Raw genomic sequence first — 22,005 nt, forward strand, 5'->3', positions numbered from 1 at the left:
TACATCAGTCCATTAGAGAAGCAGGGGTTAGTAAGAAATTAGAATCTTTCCCTGAACCCTAGCAGAAGGGTCTGGGTGAATCAGGAGAGGCAAGCCAGACTCAAACTAGGGAAAAGAGGAAGGCTGTGTAGCAGGATGGCCAGGGACCCAGGCGGCAGGACTGAAGCACTGCTAATGTGAAACCAGGGCTCAGCACCAATTGTCAGATAGGAGCTTGAGGCCTTGGGCCCAGAGAGCTGACCAAGCACCCATGAGCCAGGCACTGTATTTCCATACTTCTTTTCACATCTACTCATCAAGCCTGCTGGGATCACAATATTGCTCTTATATATTTTTGAATTCTGTGGGAGAATATGAAGCTATAGAGAATTCCTCAATTGCAGAGGTCCCAGAAGTCTTGGGATATATCCTCTGAAATATGAAAATCTGCAGGACTTGGTGAATGCCTCCATCTCAGCACTCATCACCTGGGGGAGACAGGGATCGCACCTTCTTCCCTGGACTGGCCAGGGACTTTGTCATGGTGGTCCCTGTAGCTACCCACAGAACCAGAGATCCAACAGTGATCATGGCACTTGTCCAGCTGACTATACTGACAGGTCCAGGAGTAGAGGTGAATTCAAGCTAGCCTGTGAATTTTTTCCCTTTGGATGTTTGGACTTGGAACCAGAGAAAACTCTGTCTCTCTCTGGTGGCCAAAGTCAGATGTAAAATTTCAGAGCTGTCACACACTATCTTCCTACCATATGGAAAAAGACAGACTGCAACAGAACAACAGTAATAACAGCTAACACTTTTTGAGCCCCTACATAACATTATGCAAAGCCCTTTGTATGCATTAATTCACTGAGTCCTCATAATCTCAGGAGGTAAATAATATTATTCTTGTCTATAAATGAGAAAACTGAGGCAAAGCAACGTTGAGTAACTTGTTTTCTGTGTCATACAGTAGTAAGTAACAAAGCCTATGGTCATCTGGCTCAACAGAGATCGTCATAAACACTGCTCTACCTTGCAGAGCTAGCAAGCAGAAGGGAGTAAAAATAAGAAACAGCAAGAGGTCTGGTCATGTTCAAGCCCTTGTTCCTGTTGTTCTAGACTGCATCTGGAACCATTATACCCTGGGCCTGTAGAAAAGGATGTGTGTGCAACCAAGACATCCTCGGTTCTCAAGGTGAGTTTCTGTCACTAGCAACCAAAAAATTCCTGACAAAGACAGTACCTACCCCGCACATAGCATGGTGTCTACCAACAACTTCCTCACTCTGTATTATTACTCTTCGCATCTGAACAGGGCAGCCAAAGTGAGATTTCAATTACAAATGAAATCATATCCTTAAAATATACCTCTAGAGCCCTTGGAGAAGGTCAAGGCTTATCTGTGCAATGTATAAGGCCCTTCAGGGTCCTGCTGCATTTCTTACCATGCCCCTGCCCATGGCGATCTACACCTACAGGGAGAAAAATGAATTCCTGGGCTCCCGTGTATTCTCCCAACCCTACCACCATTGAACCTAAGCTCACCCTATCGCTCACAAGCAGTTCTCAGGACCAGCGCCTGCTTTGCTTCCTGCTACCCTGACTGGTTTTTGTATCTCCCTTCTCCAGAGAAAGCAAGCCGAAGACAGAAGCTCAAAACCTTAGCACTCCCAGGTGGGGACTGCTCACCTGGCTGACTCCCAAATACTGTGTCCCCATCATTTCTGTCCACTGTGCTTCAACCACCTGGGACTCTGCTACCTAACTGAAATGACATGAGAAAATGTCTTGCCTAGTACCTAGAACAAAGCAGTTGCTCAGTATATGGTATTTTCTTCCCTCCCTACCTCCCTCCTTCTCTTCCTTCCTTTCTTCCTCCCCTGGGGGCCCCATTATTGAAGCACTATTGCCTTCACCACACCTCCCTGAAAACATCTCAGGACAGACTTCCCACTTCACCTGCCCTGTGGCCTACCTGACAACTATGAGGCCCCTGTCCAAGTCCTAGGACCTGGCCTGGCAGGAATGGTTCAAGTCCTACTGCCTTATGTCGATGTTGGTGTCGCTCTGGGTCTTGGCCTGTGGCTGCAGGTGGGTATCAAAGGACGTGGCTGTGAAGAGTGAAGAGCTGCAGAGGCTGACGCCCCGGCAGACCTGATAGGGCCGGCCCAAGCAGCGCCTCTCCCCAACCCCAGGCTCGCTATAAAAAGAACAAGCTCAAAGCAAGCTGTTCTGGAAGCACAGTTCCATCTTCATAGCAATTCTATTTGTGTCAGCAAAAGAAAAGAGGGCTGGAGCATCCCATTCTGGTACAATTGGAACAATTACCCTTAAATGTGATAATTACAGTTTGTTCATTTTGTAGGCAAGATTGGTTAAGATTTCTTCCTCTTTTTGGAACTTTCTGTGAAAAAAATGCTTATGTTCCATGGCCACGGGCTTCATATATCAGATCCAGATGTAAATGTCTTCCAGTGCCTACCTTTCCAAAAGGACGTAAATTCTGAAATTTCTCCTTTGTGCTGTGCTGCTAAATTTAGGGGTGAGCCAAAGCAATTGTCTGGATAATTTAAACCAGAGGAATTAAGCCCTTTGCCTGTGCCCATCCTTTTAAGAGCTGGCTGTCTTGTCAGACACCATGCTGACACCCTGGCATCCATTTAAGCAAGGAGGCAACGCAGTGTTTCTATTAAGGCCTTGAATACAGAAAAAGCCATATTCAGATCACCTTTTGTATCTGTAAGCTGCATAACTGGTCTGCCCATTCTGGACATCACAACGTTCTAAGCATGATAACAAGGTTTGGAATCCTATCATGGCTGCAAAAAATTGGGAATAAACAAACCTAACCTATGGAATAAACTATATTCAGATTACAGTGAAAATTATTTAAGTATACATAAAACCAGATATAACCACTGTGGGATGGGAAGTTAGCTTCAGGAATGGTCAAATCCTTTGATCCTTAGCTAACTATGTTTAAAGAAACCTTTCTGCCCTCTTCCTATCTAGAAGTTCTTTATTTATCATCCTATTTCTGCATTATGATCCTTTTCAGGGCTCAACAAGGCCCATGTTCCACATATACCTGCCTTTCATGTTCACCTCCTAGTCTTGAGTTCTCGAGAATTCTCAGTCTTTCTGTAGTTGTTCCAAGTTCATGCCTTAAATGCTGATAGAATTACTATATCAGTATTTTTATGGCTCTAGTGGTCATTATTCCTAATATGCCAATGGAAATATCCACAAAATGTTCCTTCTATAACAGCCTCTTTCTTTTTGTAAAAATTGTTGAGGTGAAATTCACCTATCTTAAAATCAACTATTTTAAGGTGAACAGTTCAGTAGTGTTTTAGTACATTCACAATGTTATACAGCCACTATCTCTGTCTAGTTCCAAAATATTTCCATCACTCCAAAGTAAAACCCCTTAGCTAATAAGCAGGCTCCCCCTTTCCTGCTTACCTTGTAAGATTGTTGTGAGAACTGGCAACAAGATATGCAAAATACCTAGCACCCATTACCTGCCCGGTAAACTGAAGCTATTAGTAAATGGGCAGGGAAGGGAAGGAATAAGAGAAATTGAGCAAGGTGGGTTTTGGGTATCAGTGGACATGTCATGACTAGTGCAGGATTGTGGAAACCCAAGGGAAACACATGATCTTGATGTATTAGAAATGGCCTATGTGCTGCCCTCTCCCTCTCCCATGTCTGTAGCAGACATTGCCAGTCAACAGTGACATTCTTTCCTACTACACCAGGATGTGGCCTCACACAACTTGATGACGTGTTCTGAGCAGTTAATCACAGGGACTTGTCATAAAGGTGAAACCTATTTGCTACCCTTGCACTAGATATTTTACTCTTAAACAAACGAAAAAAGATGTGGAACAGCCTGTTGGAGAATGAGAGCAGCCATGATTACACGACCTCTGGCCTGTGTCCAGTGAAAATCAGTGGTGCAAGAGGGACAGTTGATTTCTCTGAACCAAGTACAGCATATTCAGTTCTGATCTTCACCACTTACTTGCTCTGTGACCTGGGACAGGTCATCTCAGCCTTCTGAACCTCAGGTTTCCCATCTGTAAAATAGGAGCAATAGGAACTCCTGGAAGTTGCTAAGGATCTTAAAGGAGATAATGTATATGAACAAGGTTGTATGAAGAGGTAAAGCAGCCCTAAGTATCATGAGTTCTGCCAGGAAGAAGGTTCCATTCCATGGTTGGTGAAAGGAGGACACAGGCCATGGTGAGGCTTTTGTGAAATTTGCCAGTTCTTCTACACCCCAATGCAGAAATTGGGCCCCAAATGTGAGAGGACACTGAAATCCTATTTTCCAGGCAGGTCCCGTCAACATCCGAGGCAGCAAAGCTGTACAGTGAGCGGTGCTCAGGCACCTTGACGCTGAAGCTGTGGACTCTGCCAGGTGGGCAAGGGATCACAGCTGGCCAGGAAGGAGGCTCTCCAAGGACCTCCAGGTCAGTATTTAGGATAGGGGACTTACAGGAAATACATGGCCCTGACTCCCGGAAGTCCAGACAAGAGGACTGAGTAAAGGGCAGGCAAAGACCCTTTGTTTTCAGGGCTACTCCCCAGCCTAACTCTTCAGCAATTCCTCTTCACCTGTGGATGAAGTCAGACACCCTGAAAGTCGGTCCCTTTTCAACCTCACTTCTGAATTGCTCCAGCATCAACCCATTGCTCCAGCCACTCTCTCAAATTAACCAGGCTGTCTCACACGTACTTCTGACTTTGCCAAGTGCTGTTGCTTTTTGCAAACAACTGCACCAAATCCATTTAACTAAACTACTTTTTTCCTCGTTTTTCCAAATGAAAGCCTTCCTAGCGCTCCCTGCTTTTAGTATAAGCCTTTCTTACACATTCCTTGGCAGCCTGCACTTTCCTTCATCGCAGTACTGATTACAATTAGACTGACAGTAACCCAAGGGCAGAACTGTGTGTTATGTCTGCATCTTCGTGGCTTAGCATTGCCCGGCACCATAGACAGTGCTCAGTAAGGAGTAGTTATGATTGTGAAAGACACTGTCAGATATGGTACAACATTGCAAAGTGCATAATGTTTTAATAGTTGTTTTTTCTTCTTTTCTTTTAATCATTCTTTCCTTTGATTCACTGTAATCAGGAAACTTGTCAATGGATATCATTGCCCACACCCTAGTACAATCAGGAAAAAAAATTTTCCCCAGATTTTTAGGGAATAGGGGTTGGTGGTCACATTCAAGCCATGGAAAGCATGATAGTAACGTAAAATAACACAAAACTATTGTGACAATGGGCACCTGTGATTCAAGGATTACACAAAAAACATAAAATTAGTTGCAGAAGTAGGGGCAAAGGATTGGCCATTGTTCTGTCCACATACTCCCTCTAGTGTCTGAGAGCTCCAAGTAAGCAGGAAGGGAAAGAAACAGCCCATTGGGTCCCATCTCACTCTCACTGCCTCATTTACCTGCTTTAAAAAATACACCGAGATTTTTTTCACATCACCTATTCCAAGAGAAATGGACTGACCAAGGGGAGTGGTCCAGGCTGCATCCTTTCTCCTTGGCATCACCAGAATTACATTCACAGAGCTGGAGGGCCACTGGTCATCTCATGCAATTATGTCCAACCTGGACCCCCAGTCCTCCAGGCATAAGAGGAAAGAATGACTGCTGGGGTCCTCTAGAGGGGCCTGGCACTTCAAATGCCTAAGGAAGTTGTACCATCACCGGAAATGAAACTGTAAACCACCAGAGAAATTCACAAGAATCTTTGCCTTCAGTTGGAATTTATCAGGTTGGTGCTGGGTCAGCACTGCTTATTTCCCACTCACTAAATTATCTATGTCTTGAAATAATTGAAAACAGAAAAATAAGTAAGGGCTTCATATACATTTGGTTGGTAAAGAGGTAAGATATATTTAAATTTGGGACCAATAAGCGTAAAAACATAATAAAAGTAGTCCTTCACAATTAAAACCCAAGACACACTTCCCTGCTGCCCTGTTGGCCTTTGAGGCTGCTTTCAGAGACAGAGCCTTTCTCCCAGTCGGGCCACCTCATCAGACATTGAAGGGAGAAATGATTCATTTAGTCTGTACTAGTGAATAGCAAATACTATTTGCTGGAAAGGCACTCTAACTGGCTTTTATTAGTTTGGGCCCTAAGACTTTAGAAATCTGAGAGTGTACTGTATGAAACCCAAATTCCTTGGTCTTTTTTATTATTCTTTTTCTCAGTTTTTTCTCCCCCAATTCCACACAATCTTCCAGATTACTTCCACAGCAAACTATGACTATATTTTGAGCATGTATTCATTCATTCAACACATTTACCAAAAACTCATTATGGGCTAGGTATTAGGCCAGTTGTTGGAAAAACAATGATGGATGTGTCTCTACCACCACGGAGGATATAAATAAGTGCAGTGACATGGAATGTTAGGTTGCTATAGGAGTTCATAACAAAGAGGCATTTCAACTGAGATCTGAAGGATAGGAAGGAATGAACCAGGTAAAGAGGAGGAAGAAGTGCTCCAACTTAAGTAAACAGCACCTACAAAGGCCCCAAGGTGGGAAGGACTATGGAGATCACCAAGGTGTCCTTGCTTACTCCAGTCTCCCACCCAGACCTCATCCCTACAATCTCTACCTACCAAAAACCCTTAAAAACAGGGCTCAAATCTTATTTCTTCTTGATAACCCTGACCAGAAAGTATCTCCCTCAACTGAATCCAAAGGATTTCTTTTCTGTAACAATTAGATGACACTAATTTATTACTGCCTTGTATGGAAGCTATCCATATACTTGTTCTATTTTCAAAGTTACAAGTTCTCAGAGAGCAGAAATCTTTGCACATAGTATGAACTCAAACAGTTGTTGAAATGAGCTCTGCTTTTTCACATTCCTCACAACAGTAAGCCTTAGACCTAGCTGGTACTCAGATATTTCTATGAGTAAAACTGAAAAAAAAAAATTTTTAAGTCCAAAGAATGACTGTCAAAACTGTGAGGGGTCTGAGATCTTACCCTAGTCACATGATAACAAGTTAGCCTGCCACAGTTGCATGAATGCTGACAAAAGACAGAAGGACATAATTACTCATGGCAGAGCAAGTAGCATGAGCATCAGCATATTTGCGTTAGTTCCCTTTGCCCCTGAGCCCCTGGGAGGTGATGCAGATAGGCCCAGGTGTGTCCCTAAGTGTGCCATGGATTGCATTATAGAGAAGAACTCTGAACTAGAAAAAAAACACAGATCTTTTATAATAGGCAATAAGCATGAGAACTTTTGCTTCAGAGGGAGACTCTATTTCCCAAGGCTATTCATTACACAAACTTCCTTAAAGAGAGTCCATAACAGGCAGAGAAGGCCTGGCACGAGAGGCAGGCAGAAGCATGAGAGGTCAATTTACTCTCAACACTGAGTGAAGTCAACGGGCATTATTAATAAAAATAGCTATTGTTTATTGGGTGTTTATATGTGACATGTATTGTGCTATGTATTTTATATGCATTATCTCCTTTGTTCCTCTCAACGCATTTATGGGAAAATAAAACAAATTTATGGGAAAATAATTTTATTAATTAAGTAAATAATAGCAACAGTGGACAGTCTGGAAACACAGGGGAGCATTAGGGAGGCCTCAGAGCGTGGCTAAATCTATTAGCTGAATACCATCTGGACTCCCTCCATCTGCTATCCCTGCATCTGCCTGTCTGTACTTCTCCAGCCCACTTGGCAGAATATGATCGTCTCAACTCCCAAATTCACTTGCTGTAGTTGCATCCAGCTTCAGAAGTTGATTTAGAATCCCTGAATCCAATTGCCAGTTCTTCTAAAGAGAGTATGATTGGCCCAGATTTGGTCATGTGACTAATCAACACTGTGTATTTGTATTGGGGAGTTTCATAGTAATATAAATTATAGCCAGTACAAATGACTATATAAAGAGGTACTTTTTTTTTCCTAAAGATCACTTAATTTAAGCTAAGTACAAATTTTGTGGTCCTGCTTACAGGTCTGTATCTTCCAGTAAGTAGGCCATGAGCTCCTCCAGAATGGGGATCAATTATATCATTTAATAGAATTATAATCATACTTGGGATATATATCTATTTTTACATATTATATATATTCTTATATAATATATCCTTAATTTATATATATATACACATATATTTACATAAATAACAAGAATATTCCTGTCACTTGTTTCTTTAATATTTAATAATTGCATAATATTCCAACTTGCAACATTTCTACAAGTTACTGAATCATCTTGAATACTTAGATTATTGCCAATTTTTCACTATTACAAATAACACTGCAAGGATTATAATTTTTTTAAATCTCAGTTTACGGATATGATTACTTTTTCTTAGGATAGATTCTTACAAGTGAAACTGTCCATTCAGTTTTTAGGGTTTCGCACGTATTATTAAATGCTTTCTAAATGTGTTATACTGACTTAACACTCCTGGCAGCCTTGTGAGTGACCCTATCTAACTGCATATTTATGAGCATTGATAATTCTTTTTTCTTTTTCATTTTAATAGGTAAAAATGGTATGTCTCCATGTTTTGCTTTTTTTTTTTTGACTGGTGAGATTAAACTTTTTTTTTTTTTTCCCGCTGGCAGGAATCCGGCGTTGTTCTTTTAATGTGCCTCCGTGCTTAGATGGTACTTGTTACCTAGCTGACCTCACAAAGTTTTGAAAACAGGTAGGAAAATCCCGTGATAACCGTTTACATCCTTGCAAAAATAATTAAGCCACTAAAACTCAAAGATTGTGTACCACTTTACAAAGGATTTACAAAGAATATATTAGCACATTTGAACCACACAAGTACTGTGTGTTCTGAACGTTTTACCTGATGGAGCAAAGTTTGTGAAGTCTGAGAGGGATACTGATGAGGAGCGGGTCCACGCTAGAAACGGAGGAATTCCGTTTCCCTGAAGAGAGAGCCTAAATCAACTAAAGTTTGTCCTCCTGAGCAGAAGAGGGCGAAGCAGCAGGACAGGAAGCTTCAAGGATGACGGGCTCGCTGGACTACAGTTCCCAGAAGGTATGTGCGCGATCTCCCGGAACGCTCAGCGGCGGGGACGTAAGCTCCCAGGTTGCTGTGCGGTCGGGGATAGGGTCTGTGTTTCACGGACCCGAGCTTTAGTGGCAGCTGGCTGTGCCTCATTGCTACGAAATGGGCGCCGAGAGCTTCTCAGACAAGATCCCGCTTTGTTAGGGTGGTAACAGCGTGCACGGGTTTGGAAAGGGCGCTGGGAGAGGCGCATCAGCTCTGAGCCATGCTAGTGAGCTGCTAGCGCGTCGGTGAAGAGGCCAGGCTTTGCGTGACCGCGAGTCGAGTCTGCGCTGGATGAGTGCGCGTAACGGGCGGGAAACTACATTTCCCAGCATCCTCGGGGTGCTGGGACTGCGGGGCTCGAAAGCCTGAGCGTAGTTCTTTCAGACTTCGGCCTCCTCCCGCCCCCAGAAACCGGAGCCATGTGGAGTAGGTGGGGCTGGCGGCTCCTGTGTTCTGGAGGCGGCGGGGGCCACCGCGTGTCAAGTCCCTGCGGCTGTTTCTCGCCCACCCTGCGGAGAGGTGAGAAAAGGCTCCGTGTCACCGATGCCTGAGTGCCCCTTAAAGAGGCGATGCCGGTGGCTCCTGCCTGCTCGGGCGAGCGGGACGCGAGGGCGCCTGCCCAGCCCAACCCTGTGCTGGCGACCCCGCTGCCGGGTCTCGCCCCGTCGGAGCTGGGCGGGAAGGGGGAGGACTGAGAAAAGGACCGCCCTCCTCTTTGGAGAGCGAGCCTCTGAAGGCCCGGGGTTCCCTCCTGGCGCCGTCACTAGGAGCCCCGCCAGGCTGCCATCTGAGCCTTTTCTTCTTTCTACCGGATGAGGTTTATAATCCCCGCCCTCTCGTAGGTGTGAGAGGAGCAACCTTATGTCCTCCGAGTTCGGGGAGGCCTGACTTCTTTCGTGGCCTGTTCAAACTTAGTGTCATTTAGTGCTGCCCTCGAGTCCAGGTATTTGGTGGCCTACAGCATACGTTTCATGTCAGGTCCGCTTTATTATCGCTGTGATTTTCAGTACTCTACAATCACATAGAAGCTGTTAAAAAAACAAAACATGCTGGAACCTACAAATGTTGAACTGGCTGGCACCCCCGTTAGCAGTATCTGACTTTATTCTGAGAGACATTTCCAGAATCTTTTTTTCCCAAAGTTTTAAGCTCTTCAAGACTGCCCACAGAGTAGGCACTTCATACTGACCTCTGGCATCTTCATCCTCTTAAATCTTTAGTGCCATGTGAACCGTGCCAAAGGAGGTCATTTTTTGATGCCTGGGATATCACCCCAATCTTTATCCTGTCTTTGTAAACTTTTAGAGATATGTTTGTTTACATATTCAGATGAAAACGCTGTTATTTTTAGAGAGTAAACTGAAGTATCTATCATATTTAAAATACATTACCAAAAGGAAATGATAATATCCTAACTTGTTGAATTACCCTACTTGAATCTGAGTGTTCTTGGAGAAATCTTAAGTAGCCCCTTACAGCTAATATGTACAAGTAGTTTAAACTTGCCTAATAATGCCAGTAATTAAGGAATTCACAAAACCTTAATCTCTGACCCATGGATGGATCTCAATTTTATTATCTAGTCCAATTCCCTATTTAAAGTTGAATAGAAGAAGGCACAAGAAAGTGATGTCATTTGTCTTGTTTTACTAGCAAGAGTGGTGGATTCCTAGTTCATTTCTACTTCCCAGACTTAGCGGAACATCAGAAACTGCAGGGTACGGATCTTAGGCCCTACCTCGGAACTACTGAATCACTTTCCAGGGATGGAGCCCAGAGATTTCTGTGTTAGTTTAATTTATTAATCCTGGTAATTCTTACGTATTTAGTAAAGCACATGTCAACAGACCAGCATGTAGAAATACATATTAATAACCAGCATGTCACTGAACTGTTGCAGCTCTAATGTTAGTAAATTAATATAAAACTTGCAGTTCAGATGTAATGAGACACAATTTTACATGTTTTATCAAAAGTAAAATCTGGCCTTTTCCAGCAAAGGCAGCTTGTGCAGTGTAGGCCAGAGTTCCAATCCAAGATACACAACTTAGTATCTCTATGCTGCTGGTAAAGGCTTTGGACTGAGTTTGTTTCCCACTTTAAAAAAACCATAAGATACATATCAAAGGAAGTAACAATGAAAGGAAGGACTTGGGGTTTTGTGTAAATTCTGGGAACTTTTAAGGTATTAAGGACCTGTTACTCCACCCTACACTGGAAACACTGATTCTAGTTGCTTCATCTCCTCTATCCATTAATATGCCTGCAAAGACATATTCTTAAGAGTGCTTATGAGTTTAAGTATTCATGACACGGTCGGGACAGTGATCATGACACCCTACAATGGCTATCGAATGGCTTTTCCAGTTCCTATTTCCTCCAAAGAAGAGTGCCCTCCAAATTCTACTTTTAGAGAGGGTGTCAACACATACTTCTTAGGATTGTGAGGCCTTAGCAAAAGATTACATGACTATTTGAGCCCATATAAGGAATAAGTGTTCCACAGGTCCTGTGTATTCTCTGCCCTCCTCATCCCCATAGTAAATAACCCAGGCTAGGAATCGCAAAGGCAGCCTATGCTCTGGTGAATTTTGTTCATTCCGTTCCCCCTGCCTGGGTAATTCCTCCTTAAGATTTACTGTAACTCTAGCATCATTTCCAAATAGCCATTCTTGATTATTCTCGGTGAGAACCTATGTTCCCTTATGGACATATCCTGATAGCACGTCATTAAAAACCACAGCCTTACCGTTGAATCTACAATGTATAGCACAGCAAATCTCATTTCATTTGGTAAATAAACATCTGTGGAGCGCCTGGAACTGTACTGGCATTGGGGATCCAGTGGTGAGCAAGAATACGAATGGTCCTGCTCATATGGACTTTATATTATAGAGTCTAATACAGTGGTTGGCAAAATTTTTCTGTAAAGAATCAGTAGTGAATATTTTAGGTTTTGTAGGCCATAGGATACTCCCAGCTTACTCTGCCATGTAAGCAGCCATAGATTATACATAAATGAATGGGTAAGGCTGTGTTGCAGTAAAGCTATTTAGAAGAACAGATGGTGGTAGCCTGCAGGGGGTAGTTTGCTGACTCAACTCCTGGCCTAGTGTGGGAAAGTTAAACTGTTAATCACATAAATGTGTGAATTGTGAGGTATGGCACAGAACATTATAGGATCCTCTGAAAAATCTTAAAAGGAAAACCTGACCTAAAAGTCTTGGCAGGCTTCCTGGGGGAGGAGACATTGGACTGAACTCTGAAAAGAAAAATGCAAATAGACAAAGAAAAGAAGAGCTAAACGGGCTGGGCAAAGGGCCCTGACATGAGAAGGCAAAAGACGGCTTGTAGAAGTAAAAAGAGCCCTTGAGAGCAAAGGGCCTGGGAGAGCACAGCAGGACATGAGACTGAGGCTGCACCTGCTGAGATTTGCTGGCAGTGTTAATGTAGCTGGTCTCTGTCTCATACTGAATAGGAAGCTTCTCTTTGTGGAAGGTGTTCAAATGTTTGTTGACTGAAGTCAGAGGAACTGTACTAATATGTCTAGCCCTGAGACCTGAATATCTCAGACAGATTAGCTCCTCTGAACCTCAGTTTTTCTCATCCATGAGACTTTAAAGATAATAAATGTGAAAACAGTAACATTATATAAATACTATCACTGATTTTTTTTCCCAAATAAAACACTTCTAATCAAGGATAGGTAACTAATGGTACCAATCATTATTCTAAAAGCAGTTGTTACTGGAACTGTTATTGCAATCTGCTCCTCTTTTCCCCTAATTTCCCTTTCTCTCCTTTGTTAGATGTAATACTAACACAAAGGCACACTGCTTAACTCTTCTAGTTTGCTCTCAGATAGATTGCTGGCCACTGTGCTAATGTGTGTGTGTGTGTGTGTGTGTTCAAAATCCATCCACCTTTATATCTGCTTCCTCTTACCTCTAGTTACAAACAGAATTTATCTGTGTATTTGAGTAAATTAATCTAAAGGATTAGACATTACTCTTTCATCATTTGAATTTAGAGTTTATGTCTACATTTTTTTAAAAACATCTATTTCCTGCCATCTAGTCTATAAAGTCAATAATTAAGATATCAGTTATGGGTATATGCTTGTCATCCCCTGCACCTAACACTGCCTGGCACTCAAATGTTTTTTGGCTGGAAAGATATAGGAAGGAATCACATTTGCCCTACACTATACTAGGAGAAAAGTAATACCTCAGTTTGCAACTCTGTCTTTTTAAGTACCTAGATATCTTAATAAAAAAGAGACCACATGGGGTGATAAAATAAAGGCATAAGCTTTGGAGTGAGAAGACCTGGGTCTGAAATCTGATTCTGCCAGTGACTCTGCAACATTAGCAAAATAACTATCCTAGGTTTGGTTCTCTTATCTAAAAATGTAGATAATACCACCTTGCCTTGGTAGTACTGAAGTACAGTGTCTAATACAGTACCCTGTGTTCAATTAGTAGTTATACAGAGTAATAGTAATGAAGTTGTACGTGGATACATGTTATACATAATGAAGTTCTCCCTGAAAGAGAATTACCTTCTAGTAAAATTCATCAGCAATATGTGGAACAGGACCACACTGTATCTAGATTAAAAATTGGTGATTTATTGAAACATGATATTTATTTCAAAAATGAGAAACTTTTCCTAGGGCTTTTGTGTCGACACCAGTAAATATACCAGGATTTAAAATCAAACTCATTGATTCAACAATAAAATATTGTGACCCAAGTATTTGCCAAGCACTCTTCCAGGTACTGAAGATACACTAATGGAAAACACAGTCAAGGCCTCATGAGCTTACATTCTGGTTCAGAGAGAAAAACAATAAATAAGATAATTTCAGGAAAACTAAGAACTGTGATGGAAATAAACGGTACGTAAGACAGTGGGAGTACAGAAAGCTACTTTAAATGGGAACATGGGCATTAAAAATTATCATAGCTCCATGAAAGACTTCTAAAGCACTGAGGAGAGTGAGGCAGTTTATGCTCTTCCAGTAATTACAGATGTAGTAGCGATACTCAAAGCTTTTGATATGTATTACTATTTTAGACTGAGTTAACAAATAAAACTTCTGAATACTAAAGGAAACATTTATTATTATATTAAACAGAATAATGTTAGAGACTTTTCAAATAAGAGCCGGGCTCAGAGGAGTTGGTTATCTTGCTTGAAATTACAGAATTCCTAAGTGGTACTGTATTGTAAATAGATGAGAGAAAATGCTTTAGAAGCTAAACTGTGATGCTTCTGTTAGTTACTGCAAGAAAAAAAAAAAACGTTTTCTTTTTCTTTTCAGACTTCTTCACCACCACAACCAAGGGAGAATACAATATGAGGCAAGTGGACATAACTCCTTTAGAACAAAGGAAATTAACTTTTGATACCCATGCACTGGTTCAGGACTTGGAAACTCATGGTGAGAAACGTGGGTACCTCTTAAAAGAAGAAAATTAACAGCACTAATGATAAATTATCTAGTCAAGACAGTATCTCTGTTATCAACAATTAAGAGTCACCATAAACATAAGTGCCATCCATACAATGTAATATTCACATTGAAATACAAGTATATGTTTAAGAATAGCAAAAAAGGAAAAACAAGCATAAGGAATTACCAGATATGAAAAGAGTAACTTAAATTATATGATACTGCAGAAATAGAAAAGTTGACTAATAGAATGGAATTCAGAAACATACATATGTTTTAGGAAGTAATAAAGCCAACATACAAGCTTTAGCAAGCAAAAAGAAGGCATTACAAATTGGGAAAAGGAACAGTAACTGAGATAAGATAAGATGGAAAAATTATATTAGCTCCCCTTATTGAACAAATTTCAGATTGGTTAAAAGCTAAGTAAAAAACGAAAAAAAATACAAAAAAATACAAGAATATAGAATATTTTTAGACTTTTGGAGTGAGGAACCAAGATGTAAAACTCAAAAGCAACGAAAATAAAGACTGACAGATGTAACTACAAAAATAAATTTAAATCTAAGTATCAAAGTATCATCCATAAAATTTAAAGTGTTAGCAACACACATGACAATAAGCCTATTGCTTTAATATACATGGAATTCATTTGAATCAATAAGGAAAAGTTCAGAATTTTATTGAAAAGTAGACAAAGGCCATAAACAGCTCATAGAAAAATCTATAACCAATAAATAGGTGAAAGATGCTGGACCAAGGAAATATCAATTTGAATATAAATTAATAGTATATCATTTTTATAGCAATTAAACATTCAAAAAACTAGTAATACTCTGTATTGATGTAGATGTGGGGAAATGGATCAGTGGGAATTAAAATTGTAGAGTGCTTTTAGAGAGTAATTTCACAAAAATCTGTCAAATTTTTAGTTGTAACCATTTTTTTGAGTAAAACAATTTAATGAGGAAAAGTTATTCTAGCTGTCTATTCTGATAAGGATGTGTACTTTTAAAAAAATATAAATACCTATTTACTGCCTACAGGATTTGACAAAACACAAGCAGAAACAATTGTATCAGTCTTAACCACCGTATCAAACATGAGCCTGGATACTATCTATAAGGAAATGGTCACGCAAGCTCAACAGGTGATATTTTCATTTTTTTTAATTCTGACAGTTTCATTAGACTCTTTTTCATAACTGCCTCTCTGTCTACCCATCCACCTCCCAAACACCCCTGCATCTCCCTTATTCTCTCCAAAGGGATGAAAGGGGGAAAAAAACCTTTAGTAAAAGTCAGTGTCTAGAGCTAAAGCAATAAAAGTCAACAAAATGTTTTCCATGTAGGTATTAAAAATTAATTATTTGTTGAAAAACTCTTAGAAGTTAAATAAACATTTTATTGGGATTCTCTAAATAAGATGACCTAGGTATTTATTTCTTGTCATTGGGAAATGGCCTTTTTCCCTTGAATCTCCTGTTCCTTTTCATTTTGGTATTTCATATATATAGGTTTCATATGTTTGGTTTTTTTGTTTGTACATGGTGAAGCTATATTATACCTTTGTAGCATGATAAGTCCTAAGTTTTATGAAAAACAATTCTGTGTTAGGGGATGGCATTCCATAGATCACTAGGTTATTTTGATTTTGCCTTCTAGGAAATAACAGTACAACAGCTAATGGCTCATTTGGACTCCATCAGGAAAGACATGGTCATCCTAGAAAAAAGTGAATTTGCAAATCTGAGAGCAGAGAACCAGGTGATATGAGTTTCAATGTATTATTAATAAAGTAGCTCATTTCGCAAGTATCCTCCTTGGTGGATAATAAGACCAAATACTGATTTTATGAGATTATTAAGTAACTATTAACAAGCTTTTGGATAAATAACATACTATATGTTTAAGCATACCTAATCTTTCTGTATATAAATCATAGTTTCTTAAATACAAGGAGTTGTATCTTACATGTACAGAAGTCACATAAAAGGGAAAATCTTTGATCTCTATATATTATGTAAAATTTATAGTATAGTGCAATATAATGTTCTCAGCTTAAGTAATATGGCATTTTCCATTTTATTGGATTCTGTACTAATTATTTTGTCACTTAAGAGAAATGTGTTTTTGTAATTCAGAATTGTTTTGTCATCCACTAGCTTAAATATTTTTTAATTTAGAATATCATTTTTAAGTAGAATACTAAAACATAATTTTATAATGTTTTATTCATAATTATTTTCAAATACAATGAATATTAGTCTTTTTGTCATTATTTTTAGTCAAATTCTATATTAGAAATCCATAGATTGTCCAGTTTTTGCTAATGAAGGGTTTCAGATTTTTTTAAGAAGTTGTAATAAGGGCTTTTGGCTTATTACCAATTTTATGTGATCTTTCTTATACCTAGAAAATGAAAATTGAATTAGAACAAGTTAAGCAACAACTGATAGTAAGTGAAACTTTTCTTCCCACTTCAGAGTATCTTATTTTCAGAACCAATTTCCCAGGATCACTTTTTTAATTTTTTTTTTTTTCTTTAAAGAATGAAACTAGTAGAATCAGAGCAGATAATAAACTGGACATCAACTTAGAAAGGAGCAGAGTATCAGATATGGTAATGTGCTTTTAAATGTACTTTCTCAGTTACTTCTCCTTTAATTCCTTTTAGTCTTTTTTTACCTGCTTAATGCATCATAATCCTTTAGTTTACAGATCAAGAAAAGAAACTTATGGAAGCAACTACAGAATTTACCAAAAAAGTAAGCCAGTCTGTAAAAATTTCTCTTTTGTACAGCTCTCATGCCTTGTGTAACCACTCTTCCGTGAATCATTTTAAAAGTTTGGGACTTTAAAGAGCTTTCCCTGTAGAATCCATGGTTTCCTCATAGCTGTTATAGTTAAGCAGCTTTCTGGGGGAAGCTGCCACCAGGTGGTGGTAGTCCTAAGCTGTGAGCTCTGAGTCAGAATTAAGCTTTACAGATAGCATACTTTTTTTTTTACCTACCTTATTTTTATATACAAAAGTATTTTTATGAGGCAAAGATCCACGATTAGTATTTAAATGAGTGCCTGGATTCAATTAAACAATTATCATAAAGTTTTACCAAAAAATAGTAAATATTTATTGAGTGCTTATATATCAGCTACAGTTGTACTTGCTTTCCTTCTGTCTTTTTACTCTCATATCAGACTCATAAGCAGGCAGTCTTATTCCCATTTTACCCGTTTAGAAAATGAGGTACAGGGACATTATAATCACACAGATAATAAGTGGTAGAGCCAGAATGTGAACCTGGATTCTAAACTTCATACTTAAAACTACTGTTTACCCTCTCAGTAATCCTAAATTGTAACCATGACTTAATTTCTATGGCTTTAGTAAAACCCAGCTTTCTGACTCAGCCTAGTCCTTTTCTTTAAGAGTAAAAGCCATTTGGTCTATATTCTAACAGAAGAGATGTCACTCTTGCTTATAATTCAGTAGAAGGGAAGGCCCCGTTTATCCTTTTAAGCATCCTATTCTCGTCTTTCTTCTTGGCCAGATAAAGGAGATAAACAAAGAAATCAGCAAATCTCTCTCAGCTAATTTCTGGCCTGTAAATACCATCTTATCTCTCTTTCTAAGAGAAATAAGACTGTGACTAAATTTTTTGCTTCTTAGTTTATCCTCTTATATGTTTAGGTCTCAAATATATTACTATAATAAAATAGTAATAAACTAACTTTATGCCTAGAATGTGGTAATCCTAAGAAATAGTCTCTAGTTATCAAAGTAAAGGAATATTTTTTGTCAGATCATAATGTTCCTATAATCCTTTTTAAATATCACTGTGCTTTGTGTTTCCCAATTAAGACTTGTTATACACACTTAGTCCATAACTGAAGGTTTCTAATGTAAATGTTTTTGTCTATAATAAACAGGGACAAAACGTAATTATCTTATTATTTACTACAGGATACCAAAACCGAAAGTATTATTTCAGAAACCAGTAATAAAATTGACACTGAAATTGCTTCTTTAAAAACCCTGATGGAGTCTAACAAGCTTGAGACAATTCGTTATCTTGCAGGTAAGAGAAAGGAATTACTATCATTTGATTTTCAGACCTGTTAGCTCCTACCTCCCAAGGGACAGAGAAGGGAAAAAGGAGAAGCTGTAACAGGTTTTCTTTATTGCTTGGTCCCCTGCAGTGCTTGAAGAATATGAGTTTCGCAGGCAACTCTGTAACCTACATGGCTAGGAAAAAGCACGTGGATACCAACGAAATATATAAACATAAGTACAAAATGATGCAATGATAAACTGGGTATTCCACAAGGGGAAAAAGTGGAAATTTTATTTTTATTGCTAGCTCTTCCATAAGGATTTGAACGAACTTACACAGAAAGATCACTAAAATAGATACAGGTCATTAAAAACCATAGCAAGCAAAGGGAAAAATTACCTCCTACCTTGAATCCAACTGACAGAGCGCAGATACTACCCCCAAATTAGATCACTTGTCACAGCTGAGTTCCTCAAGTGCCATATAACCTGACCCAGTTACAGGGCACCAAAGAGTTAGGAAGAAGGCTGTAGTCAAGTAGTACTTTTCTTTTTTCTTTATTTTTATAAAAAGTAATATATTTTCATTATAAATTACTTATATAATTCAAAAGCAATAGAGTAAAAGTGAAAGCCTTCTATTCCTTACCCATATGTATTTACTATTAGTAGCATATATTTTTCTAGGCTTTTTCTTCTGTATGTAAACATTACATATTTTAAAAATATTAACTAGGACATACTGTAGGGCCTACACCTTTTAAAACTTTAACCAAATGTCTTGAATATCATTCCTCATCAAGGCAGTCTTTTTACTAGAAAGCATAGTATTCCCTAGCATGAAAATGCCATAACTTATTTATCCAAACTTCTATTAAAAGACATTCTGCTCCCAATTTTTTATTATTAAAAACAATATTGTACCAAATAGCCATACATATGTGTGTGTTTCAGCAAATACACACACACATATATATCTTGTGTCCTTGTGCTAGTATTTCTATATAGTAAATTGATTATGCACATCTTCTTTTCACAGCCTCGGTGTTTACTTGCCTGGCAATAGCATTGGGATTTTACAGAATCTGGAAATAGGAGTGAAACTGCTATATTAAGCTTCTACCGCTGCTACTATTGATTCCTTAGACCACTACACCAAGACTTTAGTACATGTACTTTGAACATTGAAAGTTGCAGCAGGAACTTAATTCAACAAGATCATTCAAAGTACATATGGACTAAAAGAAACGTTTTAGAATGGGAAGATGTTATTTTGTCTTTGTTTTTTATGTGTCCTTATTTTATTATGTTGAAAAGCTGCCTGATTATCAGATTTGAGATGGAATGTCCTTTTGTCTTTATCCTTTTGATAGTTCATAGAAAACTGACCAAAGTTTTCTTGTATTTGCTTGAACAACTGTAAGCCATATAGACTGTCTTTAGTATTTACATCAAATTTGAAAAACATTCCCCAAACCTACATACTGATGCTGTATTCAGCTTTCCTCATAACTATTGCACAATTACCTTTTCATACCAAATAATAAAGTTGTTTGGATTTTAAAAGCAACGTATTATAAAAAGATGGATTTTTTTGACTGGGGGGAAGAACAAGCAATTTAAAAATGATGTGTGCCCTAGTACAAGTATATAACAGTATGAAGTCTGGAGAGTTGCTAACTCTTAAGCTCTGATTATTACATTTATTTAAAAACAATTTTGATTCACAAAAACCAATTTATCCCTGCTTCTCAGGAGCCCAGCTTAAATTTATTACAAATTCATAAACAAAGCTATTTTTTTATGATTCAGCAAATATCTATTGATATATAATCCCTACTTTCAAGATAATCATGGGGAAATTCTTATTTTTTTGTTGTTACTGGATCTATATTTTTACCTTATATGGTAGTTATCTATTAATAGTATATATGTACTTTCAAGAAAAGTACAAAATATTTTCATCTCAGAACTTCAGTTTTATCCAGATGCCAAGGCCAGGAAGTGTTAACATTTCAAAAGATTTCATAATGCCTTGGCAATGTCTTTAAAAGTTCAATAATTCATTAGTGATTAAAAATAACCCTGTCATTTGGGAGTCTGAAGTACAGAGCAATCAAAAGACTGGTCCATACGGTCTAGTAAGTGAGAATCAGAGCCTTTCAAATTAAATTTTCTTCCACAATCTAACTGCTGAGTTTTCTTCAAAGTAAAACTCTGTATTTTAACATTATCCTGTTGCATTCTGATTCATTTTTATCTCAGAATCCCCTTGCCTAAGAAAATTCTCTGCATATTATAAATTTTTGTCAGATCTCCTCAAACCTAACAAGTAAAGATGCATATTTCCAGTTTATAACCATTAATAAAAATAGATCTTCTGTTAAGTCTCTAGGGATTTAGCAAGTGAAGTGCTTTGCATCCAATAATGGAAGTCACCATACCCTATTCCCGTTGTTTCTGGGTCCTCTATCTTTTTCATAGAAAATTCATTTTGGTGCAGCTTTGGCGTTTAGATACATTTTTGTTAGGGAATACAAATAGCTGAAAGATGAGAGAATGTGTTCCCATGTGCCTGAAAATGACACCCCTCTTCCAGCACTTGGGTCCATCCCACTATAATAGCTTTCACAATATATGTCTGTTTCCTACATTAAACTGAGTTCCCAGAAGGCCTCTAGCTAGAGGCATATATGAAGTGCTTGTTAAATACCTGTAGAATAAATGCTATCAGTGATCTCAACTGACCTTTATCCAAACTTTTTAATATTTTAAGTATTTAATTATGGGTATGCAAAGAACATTTGATTTATACTGAATTTCTGAGAGCACTAAAGCTTCTGGGCATTTTCTGTAGGTGGTAAGAAGCCTCCAAGAGGGACTGCTACCATTACCATATTTATAGCCATAGACTAGCTTCTAACTTGTCGTTCCTACTACTTGGTGACAAAGTAGACCAGGCAAGATTATGTAAGGACTGGTCAAGAGGTAGTAAAACCCCTTCACCATATTTGAAAAAACAATTTACAGCTTATAATGCCCATTTTGTCAATCTTTAAGAATTTAGATTATATCTGAAGTTTTAAATATTAAACAGTTCTCAGAAAAAAGCTATGGTCGCCAACACCAAAATTAGCGATTGTCATTTTGTAGAATAATAGCTACCACTGATTGTACAACAGTGAATATGCTAAATAGTATGTATCAGCTTACCTAGTTTTCATAGCAATCCTCTTAAGTAGGTGGTATTATCCTCATTTTACAGCTGAAGAAACAAGCTAAGTGAAATTAAGATCACACAAAACTACATACAAGTGAAGTTGCCAGGGTCACACAGCAGGTAAGTCACACACACTTAAGCTCCAATACCGTGGTAACTTCCAAGTTGAGTCCTCTATCTCAAGAGATGGACAGTCCACTGAGGCAGGGG

The 22,005-nt window shown here is 38.7% G+C and overlaps 1 protein-coding gene and 1 long non-coding RNA gene across 9 annotated transcripts in view; one reads left to right on the plus strand and one right to left on the minus strand.

Annotated features, from left to right (window-relative positions):
* LOC118917520 (uncharacterized) overlaps nt 1–8,993 on the minus strand; it is a 115,209-nt gene extending 106,216 nt beyond the window's left edge. For all 4 annotated transcript variants that reach the window (XR_005026832.2, XR_005026831.2, XR_005026833.2 and 1 more), the window contains exon 1: nt 8,855–8,993. This is a non-coding gene — a long non-coding RNA (uncharacterized LOC118917520). The remainder of the gene's footprint in view (nt 1–8,854) is intronic.
* Nucleotides 8,994–9,164: 171 nt separating this feature from the next.
* CCDC90B (coiled-coil domain containing 90B) lies at nt 9,165–20,145 on the plus strand. Of its 5 annotated transcripts, none has more exons than XM_057507181.1 (9): nt 9,165–9,583; nt 14,391–14,519; nt 15,569–15,672; nt 16,187–16,288; nt 16,938–16,979; nt 17,073–17,144; nt 17,243–17,289; nt 18,486–18,600; nt 19,615–20,145. In XM_057507181.1, exons 1-8 carry the CDS (start codon nt 9,484–9,486, stop codon nt 18,550–18,552), a joined length of 663 nt encoding a protein of 220 aa, XP_057363164.1. In that variant the 5' UTR covers nt 9,165–9,483; the 3' UTR covers nt 18,553–18,600; nt 19,615–20,145. The 5 variants fall into 5 exon arrangements, with proteins under 5 accessions (XP_057363164.1, XP_036751338.1, XP_036751337.1 ...); XM_036895443.2 differs by having other exon boundaries at nt 9,169–9,224; nt 17,236–17,289; XM_036895442.2 differs by having other exon boundaries at nt 9,174–9,583; nt 14,391–14,510; nt 17,236–17,289.
* The last annotated feature ends 1,860 nt before the right edge of the window (nt 20,146–22,005 follow it).

Source organism: Manis pentadactyla, chromosome 9, assembly GCF_030020395.1.
Source record: "Manis pentadactyla isolate mManPen7 chromosome 9, mManPen7.hap1, whole genome shotgun sequence".
NCBI lineage: Eukaryota > Metazoa > Chordata > Mammalia > Pholidota > Manidae > Manis > Manis pentadactyla.